Source organism: Urocampus carinirostris, chromosome 12 (assembly GCF_059441175.1).
Source record: "Urocampus carinirostris isolate Australia breed hairy pipefish chromosome 12, RoL_Ucar_1.0, whole genome shotgun sequence".
NCBI lineage: Eukaryota > Metazoa > Chordata > Actinopteri > Syngnathiformes > Syngnathidae > Urocampus > Urocampus carinirostris.
In genome coordinates, this window is record NC_142360.1 from 41703657 (window position 1) to 41720216 (window position 16560).

Below are 16560 nucleotides of genomic sequence, written 5' to 3' on the forward strand. Positions count from 1 at the left end.
ATGGCTGAAATGTTGAGATTGGATACCTGCTTTTGTAGTCACGTGACATTTTTCCATTTCTATCCCAATTGGTCTCGCTTATATCCTCAGTCCGACGCATACTTTTGGCACGTTAGCATAGCGAAAACATTTCCGAGTAGTCCGAAGACGGTTATTTGAACGGACAAACCTTTGTATTGTTGGGAATTAACTCGCAAAATGTAGCGTTTACCAAATTATTTGAATGAGTTATCTGACTCCATTGACCAAACACAACCTACATTCACCCGACAATCGCGCGCGCTCGTTTCTTGAGAAAAAAATGATCAGGAAAGCCGACATTTGCACACGGGGGCGGATTTATTTTCCCTAACAGAAGAACTAAGTGTAAAACAGGAGACGGCCGAAGTGACGTAGTAGTCTGTGCGGGAAGGCCTCTTCTCAAGTCCTGTAGCTTTCTCTTATTGGCCCACGTCTCCCCACAAGATGGTGTGCCGGCTCCTCCCATGGGCGTGCCAAGGAAGCCCTCTGGGCTTCACAATCTCATCCACGAGCGCCTTGATGTCTGGCTTCCCCAAACAACGTCGCCTCCACGAGTCCTGTTCTCAAAATTTCCTCGACCAAATACGATGCATTTGGAACAGCCTGCCCTGACCTTGTACATTGAACTCAAGCCCACTCAGTGAAAATCTTCGTTGCGTTAAACTGTGTCAATCGTATAAAATCCTTTATAGTCAAATGTATAAAATCCTTTAATATGTCTCCTAAAGGGACGGTGTGCATCATTGAGCAGCTCCTTGTGGTTTAAAGAATATATTATGGATTGAAAAAAAGAAGCAAAAGTATATCAATTATCATATAAATAAGAGTTTTTAGAAAGCCTCGCGCGTCAAGGAATTAGCATTTAGCATTAGCACTTAAAGGAGGCTGACATAGTTGTCTGACATCTTTCTGCTACGGGTACCCAAAAAGCTCAAAAAGCCTGAGCAAAATCAAAAGAGGTAAGAATCCATTATTTTCCTTTTATGTTTCTTTCCGTTACACTTTTTTCTCTTTATTCATATGTTTTCTCTTATTTTCTTCCTTTCATTTTTCTCGATGTTCAAATTGACTAAATAATTGACATGAAACAAACAAAAACCCACGAATGTTGTGCTAATTTAGCAATATTATATTATATACTGTACATTCATTAAATTTGATACCGGAAACGTGCCCCCTTTTCAGTTTTAGTTTCCAAATTAAGAGTATTTGTAATTTGTTTGCCGAGTCCAAACGCTGCGTAAACGATCAAAAATACGTTCAAAATATAATTCTATTTCCATGAAAGAATGCAAAGATTTAAAAAAAGCTTTTAAAGGACGACATACATGCAAATACTGTCGCCGCTTCGCTGATTTTGAAACGACGTAGCGGACGTGGTCTTTCTACTTAACCGGCGCTTGTAAGCAGCCTGTCCTGTTCACGAAGGAGCACGCGAAACCCGGCGACATTTAAATCATTAAAAGCAAATTAAAAGTTAAAAAAAAGGAACAGCATTTGAAAAGAAAGCGGCAGAAGCAACCGACATGAGCCCGACAGGTGAGCGAACAAGCGGCGTCGCCCGCTGTCAAAGAACCGGCAGCCGGCTAACGCCACTGACGTGCTAGCTTCTTAGCTAATCTCCCGTGCTAGCTTTAGCTAAGCTAGCTAGCTGTCGATATTGGTGAACGTTATGAAAGTTATTCGTAAACTTTATAGTTATTCCTCTTGCGTTTCGTTTCTTGTTTTACCTAATTTTGTTGTAAAAGATGGAAACGTGTCCTTTGAGCAAAAAGCATCGTCAAACTAATGAGAAAACAGGCGAAAACGAAACTAAAGTAGAACGTTCTAGATAAGGCCAAGAAGTGCAAGCTTCACAACAGGTACATTAAAGGGACAGTGAGTATTATATAGCGCCTCTCAGTGTTTACGAAGCTTAATACGTTCAATATTGATTTGAAATAATTATGAACTATTTTACTGTAAATGTGTTTTGTTGTTGTATTTCTGTATTAGGATCTCTGAAGTGATTTTTCTTCCTTTTCAGAATGATAATAAAATAACAAGTCCACGTTTTAAGCATTCAATTTGATATTTTTGTAGTTTTTCTTCATCCGTATTTTCCTTGTGGTCAAACAAAGGGACAGAAGAGACAAAGCTGGCAACTATCATACAAAAGTGCCAATTTTTAAATACTCCTTGGTCATAAAATCCTTATTTATTAGAAGAAACCAACATGAAGCTCACCTAAGGGGAGCTGACATGATTGTCGGCCATCTTGCTGCTAAGGGTTCCCTAAAATAACCAAATCTTGCACGAGGCAAAAAATGAGACGGAATCATGTTGTGTTTTGGTCACTTTGAGTTGCTGTAGTTTGTATTCTTTCTGGCGCTTTTTATCACCCGTTTTTGCTTGAACGACACAATACAGCAACGTCTTGTGGTCAAATATTACACAGTGTTAACTTCTAAGACTCGGTGTACCTTAAAACATTGAATCCAAAGCACAGGATAATGTTGACGGTTTGAAAAAAAATCCGCCTAAAAGCATTCTTGCACCGTTTGAAGGTCTTCATTGTAATCCTTTTGTTTTACTCCATAGCTCCCCTTTAAAAATAAAGACTTGTCAGATGATTTCCAAATACGGTAGTTCCTTTTCTTTCCACTGTCTTCAGTCTGCCATAGCCTACGAATGCCTGTATTGAGAAGACGGACGTCGCCTCCTTTAGCTCGGATTATCTTAAAAAGTCAGCAGTAACCGATTCACGTGATGATTGACATATTGGCCAGTTCATGGAATTCAAAACGATTGGCAGATGTACGGAGTGCATTCAAATAAGATCCTGAAATAACCGAGGAACGGATTTTGTGTTCCGCTTTGGTTCGCAGGCGAGGCGTCCGGCGCCGTTTGTCCGGAAAACCGTCTGCGATGGGACCTGAGCGCCCGGCAGATGGCGCAAAGGGCCGAGGATTTAATGGCCGACACCAAGAAAGTTTACGACGGCGTGGGCGCCCTGCCCCTGGAAGCCGTCACCTTCCGCAACACCCTCAAGGCCCTCGCCGACGTGGAGGTGGACTACACCGGTCCGTAGCCGCCCGAAACCCTCTCCCCGTTCCTCCCGTCTCCTGCCGTCCAACGCTTGAATTTTAAGGCCGAGCGCTTGAAATGGTTGCCAGGTTTTCCGGCAGTCCGACTCGACCGACCGCGCGTTACGCAAAATGCCATCGAACAACTTGCGTATTTTCCGGTCTGCCGGTTGGAGTTTGGCCGCGGGTGCCATTTATACTCCAGGGCCATTTATAGTCTAGAAAATACAGTCACAAGAAAATAATAATCCAATCAGTCTTGAGGTTTTTTTTCTTTTCCCTCTCGCGCTCCATCGCGCTCTCTGTCTCTCTCTGTGTCTCTGTCTTTCTGTCCATGTCTCTGTCCGTGTCTCTCTCTGTGTCTCTGTCTATTTCCTTGTCTTTCTTCCTTGTCTTTCTTTCTATTCCTCTTTCTCTTTCTTCCTTGTCTTTCTCTTTGTTACACTCTCTGCATTTCCGTTTCTTTGTCTTTCCCTGTTTTTATGTGTCTCTAGTCTATTTCTCTCTCTTTGTCTGCCTCTCTGTCTTTCTCTGTTTTTCTCTCCCTTTCTGTGTCTTTGTTTTTCCATTTCTTTCTCTTTAGTCTTACTATCTCTTTGTTCCTTAACCTATGTCTGTGTCCATCTCTCTCTCCTGCCTCTTCTCCCCCCCGAATCCTTGTCTCTGTCTCCTTTGTATATTCTTCTCATCTATCTTCCCCCCCCCCCCCTCACTCGCTCTGTTTTTCTCTCCGTCTATTTTGTTGTCTCATGCTTTCAATGGGAGCAGCCAGCCATGTACAGTGACTTTCAAACAGTGCCTTTAAAAAATGACCTGCCAAAGGAATGAACACGGAGCCAGCGTCCGTTTTGAAAGTGGTGTGGGAGGCACCGACGTTAAACCTGAAGATAGAGGCCGGCTGTCAAACTCTCATCACTCGAACGGCAACTTTGAGACCCCGACAACAAATCCATTGCCCCTTCAAGCCGTCTTTTCTCCAAAAGTCGTTCATGGATAGTTTTTGATGCTCGCAAAAGCAAAAAGAAAAACGTCGAATGTTTAAAGGAGCGTTCTGTTTCCCTCAAAATGTCACCGACGCGTAGGAGCAGCTTTTGTGCTCCGGCCGTCCTTTGTCCGTGCGGGAACGCCGCGTCGGCGTTTACGCTCGCAAAGATGGCCGACGTCAGCAATCGGGAACGAGGACGGAATTCACAAAGAAGTCCGGAAAATATAGTTTCGGCGATCGGTACCCGTTTTGAGGAACTACTTTTTCGCAGTCTTGCGCGCTGGTTTAGGGTGATGATGGCCCTGCCTGAGAAAGAAACGGCCTCTGTTTTTTTCTTTTTTGGTCTTCTTTTTCCCTCCTGCCTTTCTAATCATTTGACCCTTACTCTCTTTTTCTTTTTTTCTTTCTCCTTGTTTTGCTCCGTATTTTTTTCCCATTTTTCTTTTTTGTTTTCACTTTTTGTGTCTGTTCTCCCTTTTATATATTTTTATCTTTCCCCCTTTCCATTTCACCTTTCTCTTCCCATGTTTTCTTCCTTTACAATTATTTTTCCTTTCTCTTTTTTCAAATGTTCTTTTTTGTTCTGTATTCTTTTTCTCTTTCTCTATTGTCCTTTTGTAATTTTTTTTTTCTTTTGCATTTTGTCCTCAAGTCTAACCCGACAAGGTGTGGAACGCGCCCTGGCGGCCCGGGCGGCGATCTTGACTGACGTTTTTGGCCTTTGCGCGTTTCAGTGTGGCGCAACGCGCTGGACTTCCCTCAGCACGTGTCGCCCGACAAGGAAGTGCGAGCGGCCAGCACGGAAGCCGACAAACGTCTGTCGGAGTTTGACGTGGAGATGAGCATGAGGGAGGACGTCTACCGGAGAATCGTGGCTCTGAAGGTATACGCGGGCCCGGACTTGGGCCAGGCTCACACTGCAGAGCTTCGTGCTCCGTTGCCATTTTTGGGCCAAAGCCCCGGTTTTTCTGAGAGGGTTCACGTTCCCGACTCCACGCGACTCGTACGCCGTCTCCCGTGACTTCCACGCGTGTCCTGCTCAAACGCCACAAGGGGGCGCGTGACTTTCCAGCCGACGCGTCCGTTTTTCGAGTCGCGCTCCCGAATACGAATACGATCCAAACGCTCGCTTTCCGTGTGTTCTGCCGCCGTTTCTACGCTTCTTTCCCGCCTGTCGATGACAGGCGGGTCGCACGAGTTCTTTCCAACGAGACCACATTTGTCACCTTGTATTCTGTCCTGGATAATCCGTCTGGGTTATTGACGACAAATAGCGAAGAACAGTAAAGACCCGGGTTGAAAGTTTGACCGGAATCTTCTGCTCTTGACGCGTTGTAAAACCGAAGCGCAAAAGATACAGGATGCAAAATGTCGAATGAAATACAAGTCTTATGACACACTAGTTTGGTGGCCTCGGAGGTAGAGCACCCGCCCCGAGACCGGGAGGTTGCCGGTTCAAGTCTCGGCCGACGGAACGGTGACTTTCTACGGGAAAAGCCTCCCGCGCTAGAATATGGACCGCGCCGACTCGTGGCTTAAGTAGAAGGGTGGGTGCCAGTGTCGGGGGTAGAAATCTGACCGGCTCCTCAACTTCAAATTGCTCCGCAGTGAAGAGTTTGTAGCCGGAGCCCGGGCAGTAAACAAAATCCCCCTCTATGACACAATTGTTCAATCAAATAAAAGCGAGAGAAATGAAATGAAAGACATGTGAATATACCTCTTTTTTTCCCCACAAATGGACAATGTTTCTTTAAAGGAGTACTCGCCACTTCTTCCAAAAAGTAACTGAATTAGTTACTCTACCTGTAAATGTTCACCATGATGGGTTCAGCGCACAAATCTGGATAAAATACATCAAATCGATATAGAAAACAATCTTTTTTTCCTCTTTCATTTTTCCCTTACATTGATTTTTAAAAAATTTTTTTTTTTCTTTTTTCAAACATTCTATAACTTTTTTTTCTCATTTCCCTTTATTTTATTTTATTTCCTTTGATCCTTTTTCAATTGTATCTGTTTTTTATTCCTCTTTCCTGTACTTTTTCCATTTTTCCCCCTTTTTTCTTTACCTTTTTCATATTTCTTTCCTCTTTTCTGTATTTTCTTCCTTTCCCATTTTTTCCACTCTTTCTCCTTTTTGTTATTTCATTTTCCTACTTTATCTTTTTACTTCTATAAGTCTTCCTTTTTCGTATTTTATCTTTTTTTTTTTTTTTTATAAATCTTTTTTCTTTATCTGTGTTTTTTCTTTCATGTACATGCAAACCTTTTTTCTTTAAAAGGTAGTGCCTGCAGCCTGAAATGTAGTGCAAGACAAATCCTTGGATAAGTGAATAAGATGGATGTTGTAGTTTCAGTGAAGTGGCAAGATGTATGGATTGGATTTTCATTTTGATCACACAAGCGGACACATTGTGGTGTGTGCAGAAAAAGCTGGACGACGACGGCGGCGGCGGCCTGTCGGCCGAATCGCGGCGCTACATGGAGCGTCTCCTCAAATTGGGCCAGAGGAACGGGCTGCACCTCCCCACAGAGACCCAAGAGGTCAGAACCCAAACCCCGATGTCGCCTTTGCCGCCGCTTTCGACCCGTTTGCTTGTGTTAGGAGTCCCGCGCAACAACATTGATTTTCTGCAAAATAAGATCTTGGGTGATTGAAGACCTCCCAAAGCGCTTTAACATCTATTTCACGCTCGTATTTTTCTATTATCATAGTCTTATTTTCGGAGTCGTTTTGTGAAATGGGTGTTAAATACGTTTTCAAAACAAATACCCGTGGGCTTCACGTTTGCAGGAGATCAAGAGCCTGAAGAAGGCGCTGAGCAACCTGGCCATCGACTTCAACAAGAACCTCAACGAGGACACCACCTGTCTCACCTTCAGCAGGGAGCAGCTGGGTGAGACACGCCCACTCACGCAAGCCAGCCATCTAGAAGTCGACCCTTTACCGGGCGGCCCGACGATCGGCACCTATATTCAAAAAAGTTGATTGCTATCGGCGTTTTGTTCATTCGACCGGCTGAATCTATTTAAAGCGGCCTCATGTAGGCTCAGATGCAGCAGAGTCTTGCTCTCTCTCTCCTGCTACCCACCCCCAGTTCACTGATAGGATAAGTGACTGAGGGCAAAGGTTCTTAAGCAGGAACAATCACTTTACAGAAGCATCTCTGCCAACTGGCCCTGACATGCCCGTGTCCGCGGTAGAAAAGCGTTTTAGCAATAAAGAGATGGCTTATAAAGCATTGATCATTTGTTTGAGGGAAAGGCGTTCAGGTGGACATGGATATATTAGCTCCTATCAAAACATAAATGTGTGCGTCTGTGATTGAGAGACAGCATAAAAAGCAGGGTAAAGTGGAAAGCTGAGTGATGAGCTATTACCATAACATGAGTTGGTCAATCTGGCTCTAAAACTGGAGTGCCCACACTTTTCCGTCGGAGAGCTGCGTTGAAATTTCAATGCTCTTTTCCTTTTTAAGTTCATTGAAGTCATGTTGGTAGAAATAACATTTCCAATTGTATTTATTGTAAAGTAACGGAGGTACCTTTAGACGAGTCGCCGCCAAGCCTTCATTTTACTTCCTGCACTGTTTTTGGTCGAAGTGAGTCTAGTGAGTTAAAATTGTCATTGATTTAGGTTTCATAAAGCGACTCGAGTTGAATTTATAACAAATTATCTTTGTTTCTTTTTGCAATAATAAACATGGCTTTGGCCTTTTTCAGCGAATGAATATGGGCTCCAGATATCTTTAAGCGGCCTCCTCCTAATGCTAATAATCGGCCTCGGCTCTGAAAAACCCTTATCGGTCCGTCCGTAAACCAATCTCGGTTGTCGTCACATGGTGGGGCCCCTCCATTAGGCGGCCCTCCAGAAGACTTCCTGAGCGCCCTTGAACAAGATGGAGAGAAGCTGAAGGTCACCCTCAAGTATCCTCACTACTTCCCCACCATGAAGAAATGCTTTGTGCCCGAGACGCGGCGCCAAATGGAGGAGGCTTTCAACTCGCGCTGCAAAGAGGTGGGCGCGCGGGCGGGCGCGTTGGCGCTCCCATCCGTGACATTTCTGTGTCTTCTGGCCAGGAGAACGCGGGCATCCTGAAGGAGATGCTGGCACTGCGCGCCCGTAAAAGCGCCCTCTTGGGCTTCAGCACTCACGCCGATTTCGTGCTGGAGATGAACATGGCCAAGTCGGCCGAGCAGGTGGCCGCCTTCCTGGGTGAGTTGGAGCCCGCCGCGTCTCCTAGGATGTCCTTTGTCCCTTGCCCCTCTCCCGACCGCCGGGCCTCACCTGTCTGTCCCCCACCAGAACCTCAGTCATTCCTCACCCATCAATTTACCCGGCCATCACTAACCCATCTGTCCACCACCTATCAGTCCCTCCCCTGTTCCTCACCCGTCCATCCCTCGTATGTCTTTCACTTGTTTTTCCTTCACCTGCCCGTCCCTCGCCCACGCGTCTTTTGCCCTTCCCTCACCCGTCGGTCTCTCTTGCGTCCCCTCAGAGGAGCTCTCCGTCAAGCTGAAGCCGTTGGGCGAGGAGGAGCGCACCGTCCTCCTGAAGCTGAAGGAGGAAGAGTGCCTGAAGCGAGGGTTCCCCTTTGACGGGCGTCTTCACGCTTGGGACACCAGATACTTTATGACGCAGGTCACCTTTGCCCGGCGTCAAAACCGCAGCCTCCACCTTCACTTTTTTCATCTGTTGTTCATGACAAATGTCAGGTGGAGGAGAGCCAGTACGCCGTGGACCAGAACCTCCTGAAGGAGTACTTCCCCATGGAGGTGGTGACCCAGGGCCTCCTGGACATCTACCAGGAGCTCCTGGGCCTCACATTCCAACTGGTGGACGACGCCCCCGTCTGGCACCCCGACGTCAAGCTCTACTCGGTCAAGGACGCCAGCCAAGGCCACGTGGTGGGACATTTCTACCTGGATCTCTACCCCAGGTCAGCAACAAGACTAGCTTAGAACCTCAGTGGTGGAGTAGTGGACCAGCAGGTCCACGGTGGCACTCTACAGCAGGGGTGTCAAAGTCCTTCGAGCTGGGGGCCACGTGCTAAAAACCAAATCCTACGGGGGTCGGACTAGTCGATTAAAAAGAGAAGAGAGAGAAAGCGAGAGAGAGCACAATACACCGAGAAATGGAGAGGAAAGGCTAGGCGACAAGGGAAGAGGGAAAAAAATAAAAGGGAGGAAGAAAGCGACAGAAAAAGTGAGAAACGGTGAGACAAAGTGAGAAAAAAGAAAGCGTGAAAGAGAAATTGAAGGAGGAGGAGACAGAAACTGATGAGAGGAAAAAAAGAGGAAAATGAAAGTGAGCGATGTGAGAAAGAAAGAAAAGGGTGAGTAAGAGAACGTGAGAAAAAAGAGAGGGGGAAAGAGATAAAAAGAAATGGATTGAGAGAGGATAGGAAATTAGGAAAGCGCCATAGAAAAATAGAGCTGAATAGAGGGAGAGAGGAAAAAAAGAAATCCAGCTCCAGTTGCGTGAGTGTTGCCTGGATGTGGCGACATCAAGTGGACTTGTTAAGAACTGTAGCCCATTTTTCTCCCTCGCTCTCATTTTTGGTCTCGAGGGCCGGATTAAACCCCTTGGCGGCCCCATCCGACCTGCGGGCCGCATGTTTGAAATCTCTGCTCTAGAATTGATGTGTAAGAAAGACTGGAAAGGGCAAAATGAGATCAAAGAAGAGCCACTTTTCACTCCATAGGCAAGATATATTGTATATTCTTAGTCATGCACGTTTGTTAAGGGTGGTGATGGCCCTACCTGAGTATGAAACTGACTCCTTATTCCCCTTTTCTCTTCATTTTTCTTTTCTTTCTTTCTTATGTTTATATTTTTATTTTGCCACTTATCTCCTTTCTCCTATTTCTTTTTTCTTCCCTATCCTTTTTCTGTACTTTCTCGATTTTCGTTTTGTTTTTTCCTTGTCTGTATCTGTTGCTATTTTTTCCTCTTTTGTATTTTTATTTTTATTTTCTTCTACTCTATTTTTCTGTATTCTTTTCTTTTTGTCCTTTCTGTATTTTTCCTATTCTTGTCTTTCTCTGTTGTTACTTCATTTTTCCTCTCTTTCTGTATTTCTATTTTTTTGTATCCTCTCTGCCTTGTTTTTTGTTCCTGTATTTTTTCCCTTTCTCCCTTTTTTTCTTTTATTTCTCCTTTTTTTTTCCTGTTGTCTCCCTTTTATTCGTTTTTCTCTATTCTGTACCTTTTCCCCCTTCTTTATTTTCAATAAGCGTCTTTGCCCGTTTGCATCCATTCGCACTCCGGGGCGACTTGTAGTCCAGAAAATGATCGGTCTCTGTTTTTCCGGGGCGTCAGGGAAGGCAAATACGGTCACGCGGCGTGCTTCGGGCTGCAGCCGGGCTGCCTGCTGGCGGACGGGCGTCGGCAGATGTCGGTGGCGGCCATGGTGGCCAATTTCAGCAAGGCCACGCCCACCACGCCCTCTTTACTGCAGCACGACGAGGTGGAGACCTATTTCCACGAGTTCGGACACGTCATGCATCAGCTCTGCGCGCAGGTACCTCTTTTCCGACCGGCGGCTCTTTGGGCTCGGCTCGCTCAAAAGAGCCGCTTTGTCCGTCTCCGCGAAAAAGATCGCGGACTTTTCTCCGTATCGGCCCGACGACGGCAATCAAAGTTTAGCGGTCCGCCGTCCCGAGCGAGGGAATAATCCCGTTCCTACCGCAACCTTGATGTTGTATCCCATTCTAGTTGGAGTCGTAGTCTGGTGTAGCTTGCCAAAAGGTTCAATGAGATTGTAATCATATAAGGAATTGAAGACATTTCGGCTTTTTTCAAATTGGCTGAGAATCCCAATTCAAGAGGTACCCAAAGGAACCCTTTGGAAATTTGGCTGCTTTTGGTAAATGATACTAACGTGAGTTGGAACACACAGAAATAGGTTTTTATTCTTGCCCTAAAAATTGAATGCGCTCCGTTTCAAAGCATCAATATTACTCGAATGAGTCCGACCCATTTTTATGCTTTTCATACATACAGTTCTTTTTTTGTCTTCCGTATTGAACTCCATTATTAGCCAACACCTCTGAGCCCTTTCCCCGTTTGTTGAAGCAGAATGGCAGAATCGATGTCAATTTCGAGCAGCTCATTGACACGCAAGGTTCCAAGATAGTGAACATGCATGCATTTATGTTGGGAATGTCATTGGCTAATCAATCATTATTTGAATCACTCACTACTGGCTAAAAAATGTATACTTTTTTACTTTGGTCACTTAAACTCCCAATATGGCACACCGTGGCAAGGAACTCTCCGAGCAGCCTCCAAGACGATTGCCGACACCCCGAACGCCTGCGGTTTGCTAAAAATCTGTGGTGTGTGCAGCCCTTTGAGACTCTCTGTGATTAAGGGCCAAAGAAATCAACAGGACTTGACCAGATGGTTGACGGGATCAGTTCACTATTTGAGAATCGCCGCGTTAGTCCCAAAGCCCGGCACCGACGCCTCCCTGTGGCTTTTGTCCCCCCAGGCGGACTACGCCATGTTCAGCGGCACCCACGTGGAACGGGATTTCGTGGAGGCTCCGTCTCAGATGCTGGAGAACTGGGTGTGGGAGAAGGAACCCCTCCGCCGGATGTCCCGCCACTACAAAACGGGGGAGCCCGTCCCCCAAGCGCTCCTGGACAAGCTCATCAAGTCCAGGCTGGCCAACACCGGTAGGACCCCGGCGCCCCCTCCCTCTTAGCCCGCGGTCCGGCCGGCTCACCCGTTTCTCCCCCCCGGCGCAGGCCTCTTCAACCTGAGGCAGATCGTCCTGGCCCAACTGGACCAGGCCTTGCACACCCGCCCCGGCCTGGAGCCGGCGCTGGAATACGCCCGGCTCTGCCGGGAGCTCCTGGGGATCCCCGCTTCGGACGGTGAGAACCCCTTCTCCCGAATGCCTGCGGGCGGGGGCCCGAACGGCGGATTCGAGAGAAAGGGAAAGGGAAGAGTTGAGAGATGGCAAAGGCCAGAGAAATACAGAGAGAGAAATAGAGACCAAAAGAGAGGCTAAAACCTGAGGAGAGTAAAAGAAACGGACAAGGGGGAATGAAAGAGAGATAACAGTGAGGAAAGAGAAAGACAGGAGAGGAGAAAAATAAGGGCAGAATTAGAGATGAGCATAAAAAATGATGAGAGATGAAGGTAAGCGCAAGAAAGAAAGTGAGTGAAAATGAGAGAAGAAAACAAAGGAAAGAAAAAGAAAGGGGTAGAGAAAGAATGAGAGGATGATAAAGAGAGAAGAAGAGAGAATCAAAAGAGAGGCAGTGCCAAACCGAAGAAGAAAGGTGAGCATGAGAATCAGAACAATGGTACTTTGAGTCTCCATAGTTTGCATTCTTTTCCATGATACAACGGCCCCTAGTGGTCCAATAATACACACTGTCCCTTTAAAAATGCTCCTCATACTACAAAGAAATGCCTCGAGATGACGAGCCTCGCTCGGCCTCTTTGCATCGGAAGATTTTCCAGCAATTGTGTCGCCCCCTTCTGGCCTCTTTACGCACCAACATGCGGGCGGTGCCTTTTCAAGAGAGGTCTTCTCATCCGTTCTTTTCATTTTCTTCTATTTTTTTCCATTTTATTTTCTTTGTTTTTACCTTCAATGTTTTTTTTTCAATCTTTCCATTGTCCCCTTCTCTTTTCCTTCCCCCAACTTTTTTCATTTATTTAGTACTTTTTTCTTATTCTACTTTTTCTTTTCTATTGTCTTTATTCTTTCATAATTTTGTCCTTTTACTTCTTTTGTTGTTGTTGTTGTTTTCACCGTTTTCTTGCAACTCAGGCACGGACATGCCGGCCACCTTCGGGCACCTGGCGGGCGGCTACGACGCCCAGTATTACGGTTACCTGTGGAGCGAGGTCTTCTCCATGGACATGTTCTACGCCCGCTTCAAGCAAGAAGGCATCATGGACCCTAAGGTGAGCGGGCGTCGCCTGCCCCGCCCACAGATAGCTACGGAAGACTAGATCCGTCGGCCCCCCGAAAAACGACCGAAAGAAAACGGCTCGCCTGAGACGCAAATCGCCGCTTAAAAAAACTCTTCAAAAAAGGGGAAAAAAATGCCCCGTAGATATGTTGACAACTCCAAAATTGACCCTTTTAATGAGAAAATCGACCCCAAGACACTTAAAAAACGAAAAGATATGGAAAAACAATTAATAAAGTACCGTATTTTCCGCACTATAAGGCGCACCGTGTTATAAGGCGCACCTTCAATGAATGAAATATTTTTAAACTTTTTCCATACATAAGGCGCACCCCATTATAAGGCGCTATAAGTGCATGCTGGTTTAAGATCAGGTCATTGTGCAATTTTGTAATTGTAATCCTGTGCAGTCCTTCGAGACATTTTTGTGATTAAGAGCGTCATCAATAAATGTGACTATAGTAGAGGATGTAGTTACGTATGCAACCGTTAGAGGGTGGCGCGCTAAAGGGAATGTCAACAAAACAGTCAGATAGGTCAGTCAAACTTTATGAATCGATAACAAACGAGCTTTCCACAACTCCATTCACTCCCAAAATGAATAAACAGCCGTTTCATTATTTTCTCTGAGGTAAAGCATTTTCGTGACACATCTTTAACATATTTGAACAACAGCATGGCATAACATTTGACTTTTCCTCCATTTAGTCAACACGCAAAAAAACGTCCGATACTGTTATGGTAAATGAAACGTTAGTGCAATCGCAATATAGTGACACTCGTTATGTGCAAAACAATAACAGTAAAGCAATAACATAATAAATGTAAAATGTAAAACATTGTAGTGGGTTTGACATAATTCACCCACGGAACCATTGTTCAGTTAACGAGTTCCTAGGGGGACTCTTAATCCTGCCGGCTCGAGCCACTCGTGTTTTGTTTTGTAAGTTTCGATTGCAAGTTTAAATGTAAATAGAGCAGCTTTCGTTGGCACCTTTGTTTGACACTCCGCCTACGACTCCCGTCTCTGCCCGCTACAACGTAAACACACAGCAAGTAGGACCACCTCTGAATTCTTTAATGTTAAGTTCCCGTGCCAGCGCTGTTGCCTTCATTCGAATAGTGATTGTCCTGACACTTCTACTTGCTGCTCTTTGTTCAACAACCCACTTGTTCAAGTGTGTCCTCTAACTGTGGCCATTTCGCTTTTATTGCCACGGAAACTTTGTTTAGTCTTCCTTACTTGGCCATCGATTCATTCATGTTGAACTCTCTCGCTGCTGCTCTATTCCCGTGTTCTACTGCGTGACCGATCGCCTTGAGTTTAAACTCTCTTCTCTTAATAGGAGCCATTTCAGGGTCTTTATACAAACGCACAAATAAAAGAGAATTGTTGTTTAATATTTCCCAGTATGCACAGCGCACTTCTACGCGAAAAATGGAGTCGGTGGCTGCTTACCGTAAGTTGCGAGACCTTGTAATTCAATATTGATCCATATATAAGGCGCATAGTCAGCTTATAAAAAAAAAACAGATTTTATGTGCGCCTTATAGTGCGGAAAATACGGTAACCAAAAAAACGACCTCACCAAAGACCCAAATTACGACCCCAAAAACACAGCCCAAATACTACAATACAAAAATCAAAACGTCCCGAAGATATGAAAAACAACTCAAACTAACCCCCCCAAAAAAAGACCCCAAAACACTGAAAAAAACCGAAAAGATATGAAAAACAATCCAAAAGATGACCCCAAAAACGACCTGACAAAAGACCCAAATTATGACCTCGAAAACAACAGCCAAAAAAACTACCCAACAAAAAGAAAAAAGACCCCAAAACATCCCGAAGAACAACTCCAAAACTACCCTGAAAAGTCATCGAATAACAATTGACAATAAAAGGCCAAAAAGCCGGAACAAAACGACAGAAAATATAAACAACATGAATCTAGCCATGATAAAAAGACTTCAAATGAACCCAAAAAAACCACTTCATTGGACCTATAAATAACGATCCTTCAAAAGGAAAAAGCACCCGACAAGCCTAAAAAGCCACTCGGGAAAACGACGCGAAAAAGGGCCCGCAAAGCGCGGCCCAAAACGAACCTCATGGTGACTCCGAGAATACCTGACCAAAAAAGGGGCCTGGAAAACCCCAATAACCAGCCAGCAACCGTCCAAAACACGAGCCGCGAGGCTTCTTACCGGAACGTTCCCCGGGTCGGGCCGTCTAGTCTTCCGTATCTATCCGTGGCCGCGCCCATCCCAACCGGGTCTGTCGCCTGCAGGTGGGCGCCGACTACCGCAGATGCATCCTGGGTCCCGGCGGCTCCTCGGACGCCGAGGACATGCTGCGGCGCTTCCTGGGCCGGGAACCCCGACAGGAAGCCTTCCTGGTCAGCAAAGGCCTGCCTTCCCAAGCCCGGACGCCCGCGCCCTGCCCCTGCTGAGGAAAGTGACAATAAAAATACTCACTGGCGCCCTCTCGTGTCCACCTGCTCTTTTGAACGGGAAACGCTCCGCCGTCGGATGGCGCTTTTCCGCGTACTTGGCACGGCACCCGTTGACGCGCGCCTGTGGGCACTAAATCCACCTCTTACGTGTGGGAGAGTTACTTACAAGTTGGCTAACGCTAAAAAAGATACAACGGCGGTTGGAGAGGGGGAGGGGCCAGGATAGGAGGAACTGACTCACGTCCGTCTCCCTGGCCGCGCTCCTAACTCGGGGGGCCCTTCCCCCACCAAATTGTATTTTGTTGAAGTAGAACAAAGACAAAGAAAAAAACGCCCCTTTGGGCGGTACCGATATTTAAAACAGAGAAACGTGATGGCATCCGGTTAGAAATATACACTTTTGTGGAAATAGTTTAATAATAATTTAATAATAATTTCCTTTGTATTGTCATTCTTTGTAACAATGTACACAGAACGAAATGTCGATACACCTGACCCGTTGTAGCGAGCCGATGCAGCCGCAGCCAACAGAGGGCGCCGCCATTTTACCAATGTTATAAGTTAAGCCCACTTTACGGCGCACTCGCACACCGATAGCCGCTGTAGCCGCGCAAGGCCCTGACCGGCCCATCGGGGGCAACAGGGGTACCGTGTCTTGCCCGAGGACACGATTTAACTCCGAGTGGTCAACAAACTAGGATTTATTGACATCGCGGTCAAGAGGGGGAGGGGCCCCGTAGCGCTCGAAAGTACTGTTCGACGGGCCCACTTTTAAGATCCTCGACTCGTTTCAATCATCGGGTCGGATGAACATTCGGGCGTGGCCCGCGACCGGCCCGAGTTTCCCGTCGACGCTTTTCAAAATAAAGTTCTCCGATCGACCGACAGGTGAGCAAACTTTCTTTTCGTCTTTTGACGAATCTGGAGAGTCTGCCCGCTTCCTGTACATCAAGTGCGCCCTCCTCTTGTGCCACCGTCGCATCGCTGCCGGCATGAGTTTGTACGGCGTCGTCTTACGCGGTGTCGCTCGTCGCCCCCTGCCGGTCCTGCCCGAGAGGACGGGTGGGTCTTCCGCCTGAAATGAGGCGCTATG

General features: G+C 46.2%; 1 protein-coding gene across 1 annotated transcript; it reads left to right on the forward strand.

Moving 5' to 3' along the window:
- The first annotated feature begins 403 nt into the window (after positions 1 to 403).
- On the forward strand, positions 404 to 15493 carry thop1 (thimet oligopeptidase 1). The gene is made up of 14 exons (XM_088350406.1): positions 404 to 1560; positions 2889 to 3083; positions 4806 to 4954; positions 6499 to 6615; positions 6866 to 6968; positions 7932 to 8089; positions 8152 to 8287; positions 8574 to 8716; positions 8791 to 9014; positions 10397 to 10598; positions 11571 to 11757; positions 11830 to 11958; positions 12867 to 13003; positions 15303 to 15493. Exons 1-14 carry the CDS (start codon positions 1548 to 1550, stop codon positions 15462 to 15464), a joined length of 2055 nt encoding a protein of 684 aa, XP_088206532.1. The 5' UTR covers positions 404 to 1547; the 3' UTR covers positions 15465 to 15493.
- The last annotated feature ends 1067 nt before the right edge of the window (positions 15494 to 16560 follow it).

Coding starts and splice junctions, on each gene's coding strand:
- thop1 (XM_088350406.1), top strand. Junction 3,084..4,805: donor CGTGGAGGTGGACTACACCG/GTCCGTAGCCGC, acceptor TGCGCGTTTCAG/TGTGGCGCAACGCGCTGGAC. Junction 6,616..6,865: donor TCCCCACAGAGACCCAAGAG/GTCAGAACCCAA, acceptor TCACGTTTGCAG/GAGATCAAGAGCCTGAAGAA.